General features: G+C 33.1%; 1 protein-coding gene across 1 annotated transcript in view; it reads left to right on the top strand.

Annotated features, from left to right (window-relative positions):
- Positions 1-19,385, top strand: part of dally (division abnormally delayed protein) — a 253,426-nt gene that overhangs the window by 161,968 nt on the left and 72,073 nt on the right. The window contains exon 5 of the mRNA XM_069113291.1: positions 15,701-15,975. Within this exon, the coding sequence (XP_068969392.1) occupies positions 15,701-15,975 (275 nt within the window). The remainder of the gene's footprint in view (positions 1-15,700; positions 15,976-19,385) is intronic.

Genomic DNA, 19,385 nt, shown 5'->3' with positions numbered 1-19,385 from the left:
TTTCGCATCGCACTGTTTACTTATGCAAATATTAAAGGGCTGTGTATATACCAGAATGGAAATGAAGATAATTGAGATGGACTAAAAAAAGTTGAATTTGTAGATATGCATGTGCAATGTATAATATTTGTAGGTATATGCAGTAGATACGTGCATTTGTAGGTATGTAAATTTATTAAAATGATAAATTTACGACATACTAAATGTAATGATAGATGTATGAGCTGTATTTGTATTTAAAATAACGTTGTAGGAAACACTTAAATTATTGTATCAGCGCAGCTGCTACTTTACAAGGTTATACTGCATTGAATCGGCTGCACTTCGTCGTAGAATATTTTGTGAGAAACTAACACTTTTCATGCTCGACCTCGACATAAAACAAAGTGGAAATTTGTGACTTTGTCGGTTGGACGATATAAGAATTATCAATTTAGATTTCGTACAAATGCTCGTTATAAATAAGTGATTATTATAAATGATGAATTATAAATGGTACTCTATATGTAACTTCCTAATCATTAATCCTATTCAAGTATTTGAAAAAAGTTTATATTAAAACTGAAATGAAAAATGATTCGCAATTCGATCGTTGACTGACAAAAATTCATTTACGTAAGCAACTTGTAAAATGTTGTTCGAGTACCTGACTTAAACAATTGAATGAATCAAAAAGTAACGATACATCTTTTAATTCGTTTTAAAATTTAAAAAAAAATGCATATTTTGAGAGTAGTTTGCCATTTTGATGTGTACATACAATTAATGTATGTATATGCTGTTTTACAACAAAGTTATAGTGACCAAGGCATTCAGACAATAATTCAGTTATCAGCTTTGCAGCATGTACCATACATATAGCAAAATTTCCTTGGATTCTAGCCGTGTCAAAATTTGCATAGATACATACAATCTGTACACCCTAAAGCGTCGAAGCAATATGCAAACGGTGATATTGAACTGCGCGATTCTTGCAGTTTATTGGATTTGCAAATATTTTCACTAGTTTATTTTTTTCGTTTGGTTTGTCCGAAATGGATAATTATGTATGTTGTGCATAAATATATCTATACAATTTGAATATAGATATCTACTACATTGTTAACTTTAGTATGCATTGATACGTGTTTTATGGTAAAATATCGGTAATATTTAATATTGTATTTAAAACTTCCTCATTACTTAATTCTGGTGAATTTTCTATATTTTTGTCCCTTAATAACACCATATAACTTAGAAGTTAAGTATCTACGTACTCACGCATTAAACATTCTTTTAAATCTTATTTAAATCATTTTTAAATTTCTATTGTTGCGTTCTATTGGTAGACAATTTTCTTATTATTAACTAATCTCTTTCTAATAATTATTAGCATGTAGGTTTCAAATTAAAATAACCAACTTATTCTTTCATATAGAATTAGCCCTTCCCGATTATCCTACTAAATAGTTACTGAACATCTCATATAATTTTGATATAAGACGTATTTGATGTAAGGTATATCATGTTTGGTGGAATCATATTTTGCTCGATTAAATAAAATTTTTAAAAATCAAGATCAAATTTTGTAACAAACATATCTAGGTAGGTAATTTAAAGAAATATATAGGTATAAAAATACAAAGTTTAAACCATTGTTGAATACAGAAAATGGAACTATTCATATAATAAATGAATACTTGCAATTAGTACAATAATTGTACAACAATTTATACTCAACGTATTAATCGAATTTCTTTGGAGATTATACATCTTATTGTTAGTCTCATATAAAAAATCCTTAAAATCCTTTAAAAATACATAATTGTCTACCACTCGAAACTCCCAGAGAAAATTCATTGGCGAAACTTTGAAATTCTCATTTCATCTCTCATCTTTTATACTTCACTCCATCTTCGTAGCCATTCATAATACACACACCACACCAAAGGCTATTCGTACATTCAGTCATGGAATTCTACATCTATCAAATTTTATAGATCTGACTTACCAAAGAAACTAAAAATGCAATTTATAATATATATCTGACAAAATTATTTATACCTTACCTACAAATTTATTAATATACTATACTAAATATTCAATACTGTAATAAACTATTATTAATTTATTTCTAAAAGGAGTTACAAAAATTGAAAAATTTAACTCATAAAGATTTTGGGATAAAATTACATTAAGGATTACAAATCCTTTATCAATTTTTCAAAATTGCCAAAAAAATAGCAGAATATTATTGATGCTTACGTAAGTCATTTACGAGAAATTAATACAATCTTTATCTTTTATGATCTTTCTGATCTCACGGAGATATGACAGATGTACGTAATTCTTAGAATTTTATATTTTGTTACTTCTTTCCTCGATAATGGTGAAAGCGAATAAATTGTGTTACATTCTAACAATATGTATTTTTACGTGTCGACAAAATACGTGCAGCTAATGTTCTTCCTGTAATATTTGATATGAGAGACGTACATACATAGACTTTCGTGGCTCACTGTATATTTTGAGTCTAATTAACGATCTTTTTTATAACTAATTTCCATAAGTCAACTAAGCTTCTTACTATGAATGATTCTAAAAGGCTATGTAAACACTGAAAAGGTTTTTTGTAGTATACCTCGGTTACAGTTCTAACAAGTTGTAAGACGAAATTCATATTAGTCGTAGAAGGTCTGGCACTGGTGTAAGTGCATGTGCATACATAGGCGCAGAGAACACTGCGTTTGACGAGTTATGTATATGGCGTATCGTAGAAGGCATGGTCTCCGATAGATATGGTATTTTATATTCTTCGCCATGACTCGAGCTGTCTGGACAGGACATAGAGGCGTCGTGTGTGTGGATAGTTGAGGACCCTCGGAATGGTATTGTCTCGTAGGTAGGGCAGGATGCGTTATTCATCAGTATTTGAGGACAAGCCTTGCACTCTCTGCACAAGTTTTTTGAATGCCTGTCATAGCGGTATGAATCTTTCAAATTCCGACTTCCACTTGTTGACGGAAGGAATTCAAATACAATTCCCAGGACAAATTTCGTTTCGGTTTCATCATGTTTACTACATGATAATGGTCGTACGTTTTTTCTTTTTTCATGAAACGAAGCAGAATTTTTTTGGAACGAAATTGTATACACTATTCTGTTAATTACTTTAATTATCGACGAATTTAGCGAAGAGTAACAATAATTACAGTTGTTGATATTGTTACAAAGTTAGTTATTTATATTTTACCTCTGTAATAATTATTTTCATTTAAACATATTTGTATTAATTAACCTTCTACCAATTTTAGATAGTTAAAGTTCATAAGATGTTCGTAATTATCTCAATATAATTACGAATATAGTCGATGCATGTAATTACAATTAAAAAAAAAATTTCTTCTTCACTAGATCGAATGGCGCTTTATCGCTATTTAAAAAATATAGTGGACGTATAATAATAATTAAACTGAAGTTATTTTATTTGTTTATGGTTAATTATTGATATATATTATAATCTAGTCCCTCTATTATATCTAATTAAATTGTCATTTTACAAATATCGATAATTAGTTACATGAACGAAAAATTGTACTCCAACAATTGATTTATTCTTTCAAAGGAAAAAAGAAGTTGGAAGCAGTTTCCGAATGTTTTTTTCTTAGAAAAATAATTAAACTTGGCTACGATTTTACTCGAAACTTTTACCTTAACACTGAGGCAAACATAGAAGACAGAACAAACAAGCTTGAACCGAATAAACTTCGAGCGGAAAAATTTTCTGAATTTTATCACAAGCTGGTGAGAGTTTTGTAATCGATCTCACTGAGACAGCGAAAACTCCGAGCGGTGAAGAAGACACCACGAAATGACGTGATTCATACTTACTGGGAAAGTTTTCAGCATCGAGCACATCTTTTATCCGCATTAGGATTCCTCGTTGCTCTCAGGTACGTTCAACATCCACAAGCATAAACTCGAACAGAACGGAATCACGTTATATCACTCGAACAACAATGTACATTTTCCTCAATTATTTTCCATGCGAAAGTTTCCGGAAGGGGATGAATCTTCTGATACCGTTTTCCAATCGGCGAAATTCCAGTTGTGCAAAGTAATGATCCTCGTATATTTCAAAGCACAGAGGAGAAGGAACTTAGAGTGTACGCTGTACACTGACAACAAGGTATTTCAACATTTGCTATAGAAAACTTTTATTCGCATTTGTGTGTATCATGATTATACTGGTCAAATATGAAACCAATCTGAAAATGTATATTGAAGATACAAGTTATTTATTTAGTAAAACATGTATTTAGTAATATAGATAACATATAATAATATAAATAAATGTATAAATAATATATAATGTAAATTAGTATACAGTATGAATAGCCATCTTAAGTGTTAAATATATTCATAATAGGTGTTAAATATGATCTCATTAAATATCAAGATTTGTTAATTAATTGAAAAATACTATGCTGAATGTTCTCCGAGTATTTTCAAATAGAAATTTTATAGAATTAAATATTTTCTGTAAAAGAAATTCCACTTTTAACATACATCTTTAATTTAGATATAGGAAAATATGAAATTAATAGTGAAAAGTGACGTTATAATATTATAAAGTTGTAATATTTTATATCATTAGTCTGCGTGTCATTAATTTCTTTCTTTTGGCTTTAAAATAAAGGTTTTACACGGAGTCGCAGAATATTTAGTTACAGTTTTTAATAGAAAAAACCATTCCTAATCATTATTTTTATTGCGAATTACAATTTTGTAATGCAAGATTAAGCAACATTTTTCTTTTGGAAACTTTTTAGGATGCCTGTGAGGAATGAAAATATAAATTTATCTTTCTTCGTTACAAGTTTTTTGTGTATTATAATCAATCATTGCCGATAAAAAACTTACCTGGTCAGTAAAAAATGGTGAATGTCTAAAATACATTTAAAGTAAAACATATATAATAATTTATCAATCGTATATTTAATACAAGTACTTCAACACGTTACCATGTATCTTTCTAACACGTTTTTCACTCATAAAAATATAAAAAGAGAATACTTTTCCAACTGAGAGATATTCAACTAAATTTAATCTTTCGTTTAAGAAAATGGTTAGAAGGTTCTTTTCTATTCAACGTTGAATATTTCTACATCCGCAAGTGTTATTCATCCTCCTCAATTCTATAAAAGCCATAAAGCCTTCATTCAATATTGAATATGTACATATCCTCTACCCAGCCTTTCATACTCTTAATACCATTTGTATCTCTCCGTTTTTATCGTTCCGCTAATTGTTAATCGAATTAAATACAAATAAAATTTCTGGAATTCGATTTACACATGAAAATATTTAACAAATATTTATTCTTCAAAGCGATGAATTTATTTCTAGTATTTCTAACGCCTTAAATTTCTTATCTAGGTAAATTTAATTATCATTTTACAAAATATATGTTACTTTGTTATTCTCTGTAACGACCTTCGCTTTTTAAAGAAAATGAGTATGGAAATCTAAGTACGTATATGTACATACGTGACATTAACTTTTATAGAAAATTGTCTTGGTTCATACTACAAATTTCAGTAACTAACTCAATACTTTTAATATTTACAGTCAAAAAATCGTAATTCACTATAATGATAATTTTATTTTAAAAGATATAAACGAATATATGTATATGTATGTAAATATTGTTACATATTGCTGATATGTTATATTTATATATTGTTATATTTGTTATATATTATATAGATATGTAAGAACTTTTATACTTTATTCATCCAATAATCATAAGCAGGAGAAGCTGGTGTTCTTTGATAACAATTATAAAAATCTTTATATCAGTGATGATTGATATTTTTAAAGTATCAAGTAGCTGCATTTAAAATGTCGTTTTCTCACAGAAAACTTGAACTGCGATATATTCGAAATGCATAAATAAATATGTACATATTCAATTAAAATAATTCTCACATAATCGTATGAATTTTTCCCAAGGATTAACTGATTTCATCATTTTATCAAAAATAATTTATTTATGAAGTTATTAATTTCTGAATTCACAAGTTTTTCATTCACTCCGAAACGATTGATGGTTTAGAGGGATTAAAATAAAGATTGCGTAAGAAATTAAAAAATTGAAAATTCACAATTGTAGGATCAGGAAAATTGAGGGAACGTGATAAAATCTGATATTCTAATTCATAAAGTCTCAGTAGTATATAAGATCCTACGGAATTTCAAGATTCATCAAATTATGTAACGTAAGAAGTATCAGAGCATATCTTTTACTTTATAATTTGATATATGTATATATCTAACTAGATGTATAATATTTCAAAGTTTCAAAAATATATTATCAGCCTACGAAGTATCACGTTATCGTGAAACAAAATCGATCTAATTTTCATTTATGCAGCAATGTGAATTGCTCCTTCGTTGATTCCATATGTATTTCGTTTATTTCTTAATAATATAATTATACTGTATTATAACTATATTCTCAGATTATAGAAAATGATAACGAATAAAATTTACAAACAATTTATAATCTTATAATATTTGTCATTGTCATATTTTTCCCATATTTTGCATGTTTACCTTTATTAAATCATTATTCTGTACTGTTTCGATTATCATATAGAATTTCGTTTGCAGTATAAACACATTACAGTACAATTTAAAAAATGGATATTTAATACTTTGGCGTGACTATCTGCATTCATCTATAATCTACTTGCGTTTATGTATTATAACTCTACGTTTGTGTATCGTTTAATTTATACAAATTTGGTAATTTATTGCCTCTATTTTCTCTATCTAAACCAGGTAACGAGTAATAGCAAATAATGGCAGTAGGTAATGTCTCTTGAAACATTCTTATCAACGATATTTTCTGATTTACCTTCTTCTGTTTTATTTAATTTTCTAATGAAAAATTACCAACCTAGAATATCTTGAATCAAAGTCAAGCTATGCTAAGATTTACATAATTTTTTATAAACGCTTATCTGTTCAACAATTTTTCCAGTATTTTACCAAAATGATGAATCAAGAAATGTTCAGTTACAATAGTTAGAAGGAATAATAAAGACTAGAAATTATTTATATTTTAATTATATTTTATTATGTTTTAATATTTATTTATGTTTAAATATGTGTTACTACAAATTACATATATTAATTATAAAACGATGTCAATAATTTGACATCGGCCAGAAAAACAGCATCAAAACTCGTAATAAGCGGCCCCGAAAGTGACTTTATTTCGCCACATAATTTTTGCGCCTCTCTTCAGCGTACGAATTTATATTTTTACACGTATTACTATACACACAAGTGAAACAACTGAAACCAAACAAACGTATAAATTTCGATTCCAATTGTGAAGCTTAAAAATGTTTAATCGCCTCAATAATCTCGAATTATTAACATTTTAATAACTGAACACCTGAGCAACTTCCTTACAAAGAATTTCATTACATGTAAGGCGCGTTCTGTACCTTCGTTGTCATAGTTTATCACCAATCAAAAACTCTAAGATCCTTCATAGATGCACCTTGGTATGTTACCAACGAAACAATACATCGCTACCTTAAGATACCTACAGTTAAAGAAGAAATATCCAAATTCACTAATAGATATAACATAGGAATTAACAATTACCAAAACCCACTAGTTACTCAATTACTTGACACAACGGATCAGATCCGCAGGCTAAAAAGACATTACCATCTAGATTTAAACATTAGATTCAGCTAGAATCAAGCATACGATAATCACTTATTATTCACGTTATAGTATCTCGCCAGAATAATTTACTTATAATTCTCAATGAGAATTGATTGTAAACTACTTCCAAATAAAAAAAAAAAAAAAATGGTTCATCCAAATCGTTTTTCCTGGAAGCTCTTCAACCACGGCTCTCGTACGGAGTCGAATTCGTATCTTCGATTACCATTTAGCTATGACTCACTTGCGAGAGGGGATCGTCGGTGTAGGTGGCAACCGAGTCGAGAGAGAAAGGGACGGAAGACGAAGGGCAGGAAGGCGGAAGAAGGGGAGGAAGGAAGTAAAGAAGAGGCTCCGAACGAATCACCTGTGCAACATGTAAGAAATATCGCGTTACCGTCGAACAGTAAGATTTCATGTCAGTATCCTCGTTAATGACATTGCTATGCCTCTCGAAACGACGATCTGGTTCGTTCACCCCCTCGTCTCGTTGTCGATATCGCGTTATCATCCGACATCGATACCCCGTCGTCAGCCTGATTTCGTGGTAACATCGACCCATCTATCGATCGTTCACCGGGGCCACCCTGACGCGACGATGGAATGAATGTATGCATACACGAAGGGGATATACTACACATATATCGCGTTAGACAGGATTTCCCGGAGTAGTTCGGTTGTATTTTTCTTCTCACGTCGACGATCACGTAACGAGAAAGTTCTGATTTCGTGGCAATAGCGATTATCGCGAACGAGCTGCCACGTAGAGAACTATGGGGAATAATTATTTCCACACAGACTTGACTGTGTTCTCGACATTTAACCGTTCAACACTGTGTAGAAATGGCATTTACTCCATCGTTTAATGTCGCAATTTATTTTTCCTTCTGTTCAGAGATTTTTGTATCCTCAGCTCGTTTTATCAACGTTAATCATTTTGTAGTTCTCATCAGCGTACTCACGTGCGATTTTAATTGCTTATGAATTAACTATTTCAAGCAATTATTATTTATTTATAATCAATTATTATCAAGCAATTAAATATTTTAAGCAATTGGTATGCTCCGCTTGGTTACAATTTTCTGTCTACCGTGTTTTGTCGAGTTGTTTCAAGTCCCCCGTGTTTTTTTGCTTTTTAAGTACAGTTACAGTGGCTACGACGAGTATCTACACACCGTGATTAATTAATGGGATCCAAATGTATTAAATTTCCTATCATTTAATAGTAAATACCTTCATACGGCTACTAAAATTTGATATTATAAAACTGAAATATTTATACGCACGTGTATACACATAAACTGGTCGAAAAATGCCTCGTTAAAAAATGAAAGGTTACGTGCGAATACTTTTTGTAATCCCTATATATATTATAGACTGTTATCAAAAAAACAAGGATGTCTCGAGGAAAATGATAAAACTTCCATTTTATTCAGTTTCGAAAAATAGTAATCAGGATATTTTGACACAATGATTTTTAGGATTTGACACAATGTCTCGCGAATTATATTTTTCAACTCGTCGTAAATGTAAATATATAAATATTGTTGGCAAAAATTACTCTGCCTCGGGATGGTTATTTTCCAAATTGCAACAAAATGCGAGATAAGAAAAGAGATACAACGTAAAGGAAATTCAAAATGCCACGAAATTTTCATTCTCAGGATGAAATTCTTACAATCAGACAAGGTTCGAACGAACAAAAGAAGAGGAATAGAGAATCTCTCGCACGGTACGACGATCATGGTCAACGATTCTTCTCCCACGCGGCTTCGTGTCACGAAACATCACTCTATCGAGATACAAAATCGTTTCAAGTCCCCGACCACGCGGTCCATTATCATACATTATTACCGGCGGCTCGAAGAGCTCGCAGGACGCTTGGTATGCGTGCGCGCTTATCACGAGATAATCCGCCAATCTTCTAATCTTCTTCATTTGAATCGCGGCGCAGAAACGGAACACATTATTATCGTTTATATTCCGGGTCAAGGGTGACGCGTCTACTCGGCCGCCTCCTTTCTTCCTTCGGCATGAAGCGAAGGTAAACGCGAGTTAGAGCACGCGGAGGAGGCGGAAGATCGTCCTGAGTCGCCTGCGTCTTCGTCATCTTTGCACGCCAACGTCGACGTGGGAGGAGAACGAAAAGTCAACCGTAACTAACACACGTTCTTTCGGACGGATGTTGAAATATGTTTCTCCCGTCGAAGCATTGAATATTCTATGTTAGTGGTAACGCGAAATTGCTACAACCTTGAACAGGAAATTGATTCGATAACTTCTTGGTTATATCACTTTTTTAATGAGCCGATATTTTGAAGATTATATTTTTTAAAAGTATTTGCTCGGCAGAAAAACGAACAAATTAAAAAAAAAAAAATAGTGCAGCCACTTTCTGGCAGATGTTGGAGCTTCGAAAATATAGGTCGATAGTAACGCGAAATTAGTAAAATCTTCATGTTGTTTCTTGTTTAATTCCTCATTCGCATTAACTTCCTCCAAAATTACCTGATCTATAGAAATTTATTGCGTCGATTGCATAAAAAAACGCGGGTGAAACTTGCGTGCAAATATCGATCGAGTTGCAGCGTTGCGGCCGGTATCGAAAATATTGAAGAGGAAACGGGTGTCAAAGAGAAATGACAGGATCTCATTTTCGTGGTGGATAGCTGGTCTTCTGTAGAAGGGAAAAAAACAGGTCACCATTTATCGTTCTCGAGCCATTACTCGTCGTTTGGTTGGTGTAATTGCCGTTGCAAAAGTACACGCGGTATATTTCTTTGCTCTACTTTGACTTAACTGAAACTAATGCGTCATAAAGTGGAAAAAATTTGGTCAAATACGATTCTCTCCTCTAGTCAGTCGATGACTCTATTCGGGCGATTTTATTGTATCGCATCGGAATAAGTACAAAAATTTCTTGATAGTAAAATTCAGAAAATACATTAGGTTGATAAGAAATTAATGTCAGTTTTTAAACTATTTTCAAAACCACAGATCTCGTCTCGACTCAGAATAAACTTTTCCAATCAAAATAATATGCATCGCAACGCATACATTTTTGCCAACAAGAAATAAGTCTTCTAATTGCAATAGCGTAAAATTCCGGTGTGCTAGAATTGACGAATCTTCAGCAGCAGCTTGGTTAGCGAAGAAGAGCTTTGTAGAGTAAGTAATGGTAGCTGTGTTCGAAAAAAATGGTTGTCGGTTGTCGATAGGTTCTGTCCATCTCGAAGTAATTTGAGAGTAATTTGAGTAAAGTGAGTAATAATAACAAATTAATGGTAAAAACAAAAGTATAGTTAGAAGCATGTAGAAGAGCATCTGCACTGTAAAATGATATTGTAAAATAAAGAGAATGAAATGAATTATTAGCTTGATACTAAGCGTTAAAGTTTAAAAACTCGAAAGCCGACGCTAATTTCTTAACAACATAATTACAAGCTATAAGCTGTAATAATAAGCTATAATAATAAGCAAACAGATATCTATGTAATAAATTTATATTGTAAAAATACAAAAAAACTAAATCAGTTCAAAATTCTAAATTTGGAACTAACTTATATGTAATGTAAGTTAATATTGGAAAAGGGATGTTTGATGTTAAGTACATCCATAATACATTTTTTATATATCATATATGAAGACCATAAGGGAAAACAGGGTACTTCATTTTCGAGATGCAAGAAGAAGAAGTTAGTTAAGAGCAGGTTATTTATAAAAGAGATGTATATAGGCACTCAGCTCTAAGTGATTCATTCATAAAACAAGATAATTACAACAAAGTTCCATTAAGAATAGAATTTATTTAACACCAGCAATATCATACCTCAAATTGGATATGGTTCAAAGCAACTCCGAATTTGTAATATAAACTTAAACTTACTGTTGTATTATTAACCAAATTTAGACTCAAAACTGTTTTAAGAAGTCACTTTGTAATAGAAAATTATTAATTATTCGGCTATTTGAAAATCTGTGTGGAAAATCTTTCGTTTATAATTTAAATAATTAAGATCATTTTAATTTTAAGAATTTCTAATAAAATATTCTTTTTGTGTATTTCTTACTACATATTAGAAAGAGGATGAAGGCTTTATTTCAAATTGCGATATCGTTCTTGTTAAATATCACAATTTTATTAAGTAATTGCTCTCTCTCTCTCTGTCTCTCTCTCTCTCTCTTTCTTAGACATTGTCCTCTCCTAATAAATAGCACACCCTCCGAATTAGTTCTTGCAGATATTTTAGAATCGCGCGATTTTTAAATGCCTCACTTTCCGAACAAATCAGAAGGTGAACCCAATTATAGAAACATAATTATTTCCATCTGCTTCGCAATATATACCTGACAATAACAATATTGCTTTTATGATGCGTCATAAAAGCGGTGTGCTTATTGCGTTCAACCAAAGGAAACTGCCACACTTCATTTCAATATCATGCAATACTTTTCATTCGTTCTTATTCCGAGCAAATTAGCATACACACATATCCCGACTGTTAAACGTCGTTTAGCACTTAAGCAATGTCCCTGGATTGTAACATCAGCTTTTCCGTTTGATCAAACTATAGCATATTCCAATTATCATCTTAGACGTTACCTTGGATGTAAAGTCTAAGCGACTTTAAATATCTTTATTAGTTTGGACTCGATTCCCTGGTTTTAATACCTTCACTTTCAACACTCTTCACTATTCTACGCGCTAATCACCCGTAAAGATAAGAACATTACGAAACAAGAAATGATAGCAAATTGTCTATCTGTTACGACAATTGAGAAAGTTGAAAAGACGAATAAAATTGATGTACGTATAAGATGAGACGAGATCAAGTCTGTAATTGGATTGTAAATATTCTGTAAATGTAAATTAAAAGATTAATAGGAATAGTAGTAAAATCTTATCGATCTTATTTTACTATATATACTAATTTTTAAATTTAAATTAAAGTACTGTCTGTAAAATTTATTACATTTCATAAAACAAACATCTTCTTGTAACGTTTCTTGTAAAATTTCAAATTTTGATTTGCCAGTACGGAAAAATATTAATCCATCCAATGTAGGTAAAATTTAAATCTTTGTACTGTTTTATTTGTCGGTCGACTACTCTACTGATATAGTTATCTAGACTAGGAATAGAGATTTTCTTTTTAAATCCAGCATTCGACAAATTATTCTAAATGGCGAACAATATTATAAGCGCATATTTTGTTTGTCAAAATAATTATTTTTGAAAAAAAGACACTTTAATTCTGTAAAAAACTCAGTAAACTCCATAGATTCATGTAGAAACTTTCTGACGTGTGAACATTGAGCATAGAAGGTCACTGAAAAGTATATCGAACCATACTGTTTAGTTATTCATCACATCTCTTATTACTTTTCTCTGTGTTTGCTCCATCTTATCGCTGTTTTAAAGATATAGTGAAAGCAAATTCGCATGTTTCAGTTTGGTATATCAAGTAACAGTCAGATCGCATTCAAAACTATAACAGGAGTCATTTATGACGTTACTTTCGAGGAATTCGCTTTCATCGGTTAATTATTTTTGGATATAGAATAACTAAAGCATATGATATTTAGTTACTTGTTGGCCATTACTGAATCATCTCTTCTACGTTATTGAAATAACTAATACATTTTATAATATTTTATTCCAAAAAACCTATATTTTATATAAAATAGATATTATTATCTCTATTGCAGATAATAAACTAATATCAAATAGAAAATTATAGTTTTTATTATCTTGTGGTAACATTTTCTCTTTATTTTACATTTTATTTCATTTTCACATTTTCTCACCATTATTGATTTATGAATTCAGTTTCACAAAGATTTTATTTATTAGAAGCTATCGAGGCTATAACATAGAATACACAGTTACAATTCTGATTTTTCTATAATAGTCAATTTCTCCAATTATTTTTTTCTTATCTGAAAAATTTCTTTCTCCTGTTTACTTTTATGTATTTTTACATAATAATTTCAACATAACCATTGACATTGAAGTAGTATCTTCCCCATCAATGCTTCATTTAAAAGCAATTTGTAACAACATTTTCACCTTCTAGTATCATACGATAAAACTCAATCGTTCGTATCGTGAACCTAAAAGGAAGATTGTTGCGAGATTAATCCGTGATAAAGAACGAACAAAACATCGTGTGGAAGGCAAAATTACAAGTCGACTATTAAAAAGCAAACGAACACTAGGATTACGGTGCTGTGCAATATCGACGAAAGACTGAGAAAGAAGGGTAAAGGACAGAAGGACGAGAGATAGCACGAAAGATAAAAAGAAAATCGGCGAAGATGAGGAGAGCGACGTTTGCACGCCCACGCGTGCCGTCTTAATTACGCCCAGGCCTGGCGGCTGGTTTTACGATTATGCCGGTTCGAGAAGCTCGACCGCCGGCTTACTTCCTTTTATAGTCAGCGTTAAAAAGTAATTAGGACGAAAAACCGTGGAGAAGTACGTTGGCAGATACGAACGATAACCTTAATGACGATCGTGTATGCAAACGTCCGCGTATACGAAAGCGTTGCTTCGAGATAAACGCGCGCAACACCGGCCACATGGAAATTGTGAGGCTGATATTGGCGGCGATAACTCTTTTCCATCGGGGCCATCCCCGGCGTTCCTTTCAAACGGCCGCGTTAACGTCGGCCTCGTGACGGATGAACGATTTCGCGGCGAACACGAGGCAGCCGTAATTTCCGGAAAATAAGGGACCCGCGTGCAACACATCCACCCACGAGAAATGTAAAAATCCCGGTGAAACGGCGGAATTTTTCGAATTGGACGAATGCGGGGAAAAGTTAATTGCGGCTTCCTGTCCGCGCCGGATCGACGAATGCGAAATTTTACCCTGTTATTGAGAAAAATGAAGTACCCGCTGCGAAAGCGGGGACGAAACTTCGCACATGATAAATATATTCATTTCTCATCGCGGAGGGGTTCAATCTATTCCAGCAGCAATTTTTCACCGGCTTTTTGCGAATTCAACTGTCCGTGGCTTTGGCCGTTTTTATTACAACCAAAAACGGGACTTCAATGACGAATAGAAAATGCTTGAAATGAAAAACGTTTGACTTTTCGAAAAACAACGGATGTGAACTCTGTACTTTTGTTTTCTTGCTCTTTTTTTTTTTTTTTTTTTTTTAACGGAATAAACGCAAAGTGGCGGAAAATTATATAAGCGACATTCTATGTTATACTGAAATCTTTATATCTTTTTCATCCTACTTTATACCGTACCGTGTACTTGATCAATTTAACAACTACATATTTTATTCCATTGTCCCTTATGAATTCTTTCCCTCTTTCAGTTCATATTCTGTGCTTTTTCGAGTAATTAACTTGTTCAGTCAGACAATTCGATATCCGATAAAGCATGTAATTTTCAATAATTTTAACAAGTTATGTATATTCGTACATAGGATAAGAATACCTATTCTTTAGAAACACAACAATTCATTTATTTTCAACAATTTTATATTTACTGTACAGAATCTCCTTTTCAATTAATTCAATTATTTCTGAATTTATTGTTTTTTCTTCTTCCATACTTTCATAATTAATTTATCATATGTTTCTCTTATAATATTCGTACAGTTGTCTGTACTACCATTGGATCGGTAGCCAAAATTAGGTCACAGAGAAATATATTTCATTATATATGTGATAATTTGCAAATGTAAGAACCTATCGATAACCCCGTTACATAACACACGATGCGATCTCATTCTCTGTGTACGAGGACATCGTTTCAAGAAAAACACCCTCTTCCATGTTGCAATATCATCTGTGGAGACGCGATAGAGGAAAGTCGTAGCGCATCAAGGGCACTGGCGATAAAATAAAACTTTATTCGAGGGACGTTCGGTCCCATGGTTTTTAGTAGAACGATGAACGGATGCGGATGGAGGATAAAGAAACTAAAGAAACGACGGCGATGTGTTTCAGGTGAGAAAAGTGTGCGGCCGTTCGGAACTACAGCCATCGAATCAAGGGACCGTTACGGATGCAGCTGCAACTGAGAAGTCGACGTCAACCGGGCTGGAGATGCACGCAGCTGCGCCGACTACCACGCATCGAACATTACCGACGCAGTTGCACACGCAGCTGGGTAATTTCTTGGCCAGTGTCGTCAGGTCTCGGACCTTCTATGGCACTCTGGCCGACACGATCTGCGAAGAGTATCCGGACAAACGATGTTGGAATGGCGAACGCATCGGAGAGTGAGTACATTTGCCATTTTGTTACCGCGTCTTCAACCAGACGCCGCGCCACGCTACACAGTATGTTAAAACCACCATCTAACCAGGAAAATGTCATAACTTTGATTATCTAACTTTTGTTTTTCTTCGATTTTCTAAATTCTCGGGGATCCCCGGTTAGAATATTATTTTCCTATAAAAATGGCTTCGGGCGTTAGTAGTCTTTGTTGCCTGAAACAATTGCGACCAACGTTTTGTCGTTTGTAAAAGGTAACGTTTAAAATAAACCTATGGTAAAAGATTACGTATCTAAGTTCCATAGTAAAAAAGATTACGTATCTAAGTTCCACAGTAAAAAAGATTACGCAAAGACAACATTTCCGAGAAACCTAAAAGATAAATAACTTTAAAGAACATGCACTAAAAAATACGTATAACTTGGTTCTTTAGGTAAAATTGTATGGATCGATACGATTGGTTAAAATTTCACTGCTGCTTTACAATGGCGAGAGATTTCGTTTTTTAGTTTCTTCAAACATCAAGCGCACTATTTTGTCAGCTTTTTAATCTTGAAATTCACGAACGCTACAAATACTCTACATACGAACATCGCTTGTACTTTGTTTATGTCAATTGCTATCCTATACCGTATCTGCGGGTTATTATTATGGACTGTAAAAGAGAAATAAATAAAAGAATTAATATATGTACATAGTAACTTGAATAGTTAAGCGCTGCATGATGTTAGTTTGCACGGCGTCCCATGACTTTTGCGCGGTCAGACGACCATTTTAGCTTCAGCACACTGTACACTGGCGAGATCCGTAAATTGTTAACAAAGGACACGCCTCTGCCGCGACTCACGCTTGAAGTTTATGTGTTCACCAGTGAAACCATTAAAATCATATTTGAATCAGTACTCGCACGATTTTACGAGCCGCGAAGCTTTTATTGTCGTTGATTCTCCGTGAAACGGCTGGATATTCGTGACTGAACGATATTAGGTTCCATTTTTTAGAAGTATGGTTTTGCCAGGTATAAGTAGGTACATAGTTTATTGACACACAAAAAGAACGATAATAGTGAGTTTAAAAGCATGAAATGGTGGAATTTGAAAAAGGACTATTATAACTTTTGAATTTGCTTGATAATTCTTCTTTATCTTTAGAGCTTTGATACTTGGAATTTGTCAATTTTCCATAGATTTTGCCACAAATATTATTCATTTCCCTAATGCGCTAATTTTGATTAAACTTTATAAAAGAAAAGGAAACAAATAACACTGAAAATTAGTTATAATATACAGGGTAGTTAGTAACTGGTGGTACAAGCGGAAAGGGGGTGATCCTACGCGAAAAATTTCTTTTTCTTTTTTTTTAAATTTTTACATCGAGACAACGATCTACAGTGAGATCCGTTATAACGAGACGTGATAAAGTGCACGCGTACCGAGCGAAAGTTCAAAGTCGATTTTCTCGAAAACAAAGCCTCGAACGAAAAATTTTTATTCTATATTTTCGACTTCTTTTTTCGCGTAGAATCACCCCCTTTCCGCTTGTACCACCAGTTACCAACCACCCTGTATATTCTTTGTAAGATATGTATATTAAAATACTTTAGTTTAGTATATCATAGCTTCAATTCATGACGATTAACGAATAAAATTGAAAATCTTCGTGAAGATATAATAGAAATGATAAAAAAAATATCTGACTTGTTAAATTTAGCTATTGGTTAACTGTCATTGATCAATTTTTTAAATTCAAATTTCACATTCTTTTTTCAAAATCTCTATGTTTGATTTATCTTACCTGAGATACTACTATTTTGAAAATTTAATAAACTTCAAACATATCGGTAATTAGAAACATCAAGACATAGTTGTGACTTTGTCTATCGTATTACTAATACGGTGTTCCATTTCGTTCATCACTTTTTTAAGTGTAATTTCGGGAAGCTCGATACTAAAAAACAAACTAAATATTAAATTTTTTACAACATAACAGTACTTGTACGAACAGTTTCCTAAAAATTTCAAACAAGCCATTGGAGAAAAGCTATTTCTACTACACGAAATCGTACTAGAAACGTTTTATTTCATTGATCATCTCGAATTGTACGATACGTGCAACAATAACACTATCTACTGTCAAGTAAAATAAAAATCGATTGTTCCGATTGCACTTGCATTCGCGGCGAACAGGTGCACGACTGTGAACGATTGTGTTAGTAAATGGTTTGGGACCGGAAAGGATTGGTAAGAAAGCGTGTGTTGGCTGAGAGTATGCGTGGAACATGTTCGTCAATGATCGAGTCATCGTTGAGAAACGATTTCCAAGCACGTACACGGTTCTCCTCTTTGCCCCTTTACTCTATTCTCGGTTTCTCTCTCGATCCTCTCTCTATCAGTGGCGTGCCGATATACGGTTTTAGACCCGCGATAGAATCAGCTTCGTAGACACATCAGGCAAAAATGAGCTGCGTCAGAAGTGCAAAGAGGAGAAGCGACGACATTTGCATCTCGTGACCAGACTTCAGATTTTAAACGACCTTTTCTCGACTGTTCCTTCCTAGTTTCCCCGGGACAACGAAGCCGATTCATAGTATCGACTAAGCCTTTAAACCTAACTCTCTAGCTGGAATGCTAATCTTTAAATCGAGTTTGTCCAGTTCTACTTCTTTTTACGTTTACGCGACAGTCTTTCTTTCTCTGTATAATGTTTCATTCCTCTCTCTATCCTGACTTTTCCTTTCCGAGGGTTGGAATTTGTATAAGGGTGGATAAGGTCAAGTCCAACAGCTATTATGCATACCGGAGAGTAGCTCTATCCGGTCTTTAACATGTAGGAATTTTCAAATAACATTAAGACCCATATGGATTTACAACGCGTGGGTCATAGGATTACGAGGCTGCACAAAGTTGAACCTCAAAATAGCGCAAAGGTTCAAAGATAAAACGCTACGAACAATCGCCTGTTCACCATCGTACGAAATATCTGTACCAACATACATATTTATCGAGACCTAGGAATAGAGGAAATTAAAGACGAAGTTACTACTGAATATGCCATAAATCATAACTAAAGCCGCGTATTCACCGAAGCGACAATGAGGACCTTTTCGTTGATGTTCCGTGTATCTTGGAAAAGTCGCCGTTTGTTACCGAATGTTTCTCCAAGTTTCTTCGTGTTTCTGTTGCCGGAAACAAATGTCGTCGCATGTTCCTTGTTCTCATCCGGAACAGTAAAGATCAAAGAAAAATAGGAAACACGCGACAATGCGTAGCAACAGAAACTAACGTTCCTTCTGTGTATGTTTATTGCTAGTAGATACAGCAACAAGATACGACGAAAAGTTGCTCATTGTTTCTTCAGTGAGTATAAAGCCTTATATTGCTGTGTAAGTTTTCTCGTTCAGAGTATACCTTCCAC

The sequence above is a fragment of the Bombus flavifrons genome, chromosome 5 (assembly GCF_040668555.2).
Source record: "Bombus flavifrons isolate JBK064 chromosome 5, iyBomFlav1_principal, whole genome shotgun sequence".
NCBI classification, from domain to species: domain Eukaryota; kingdom Metazoa; phylum Arthropoda; class Insecta; order Hymenoptera; family Apidae; genus Bombus; species Bombus flavifrons.
Note: the sequence above shows the minus strand (reverse complement) of the source record. Positions and strands in the feature narration are given on the sequence as shown.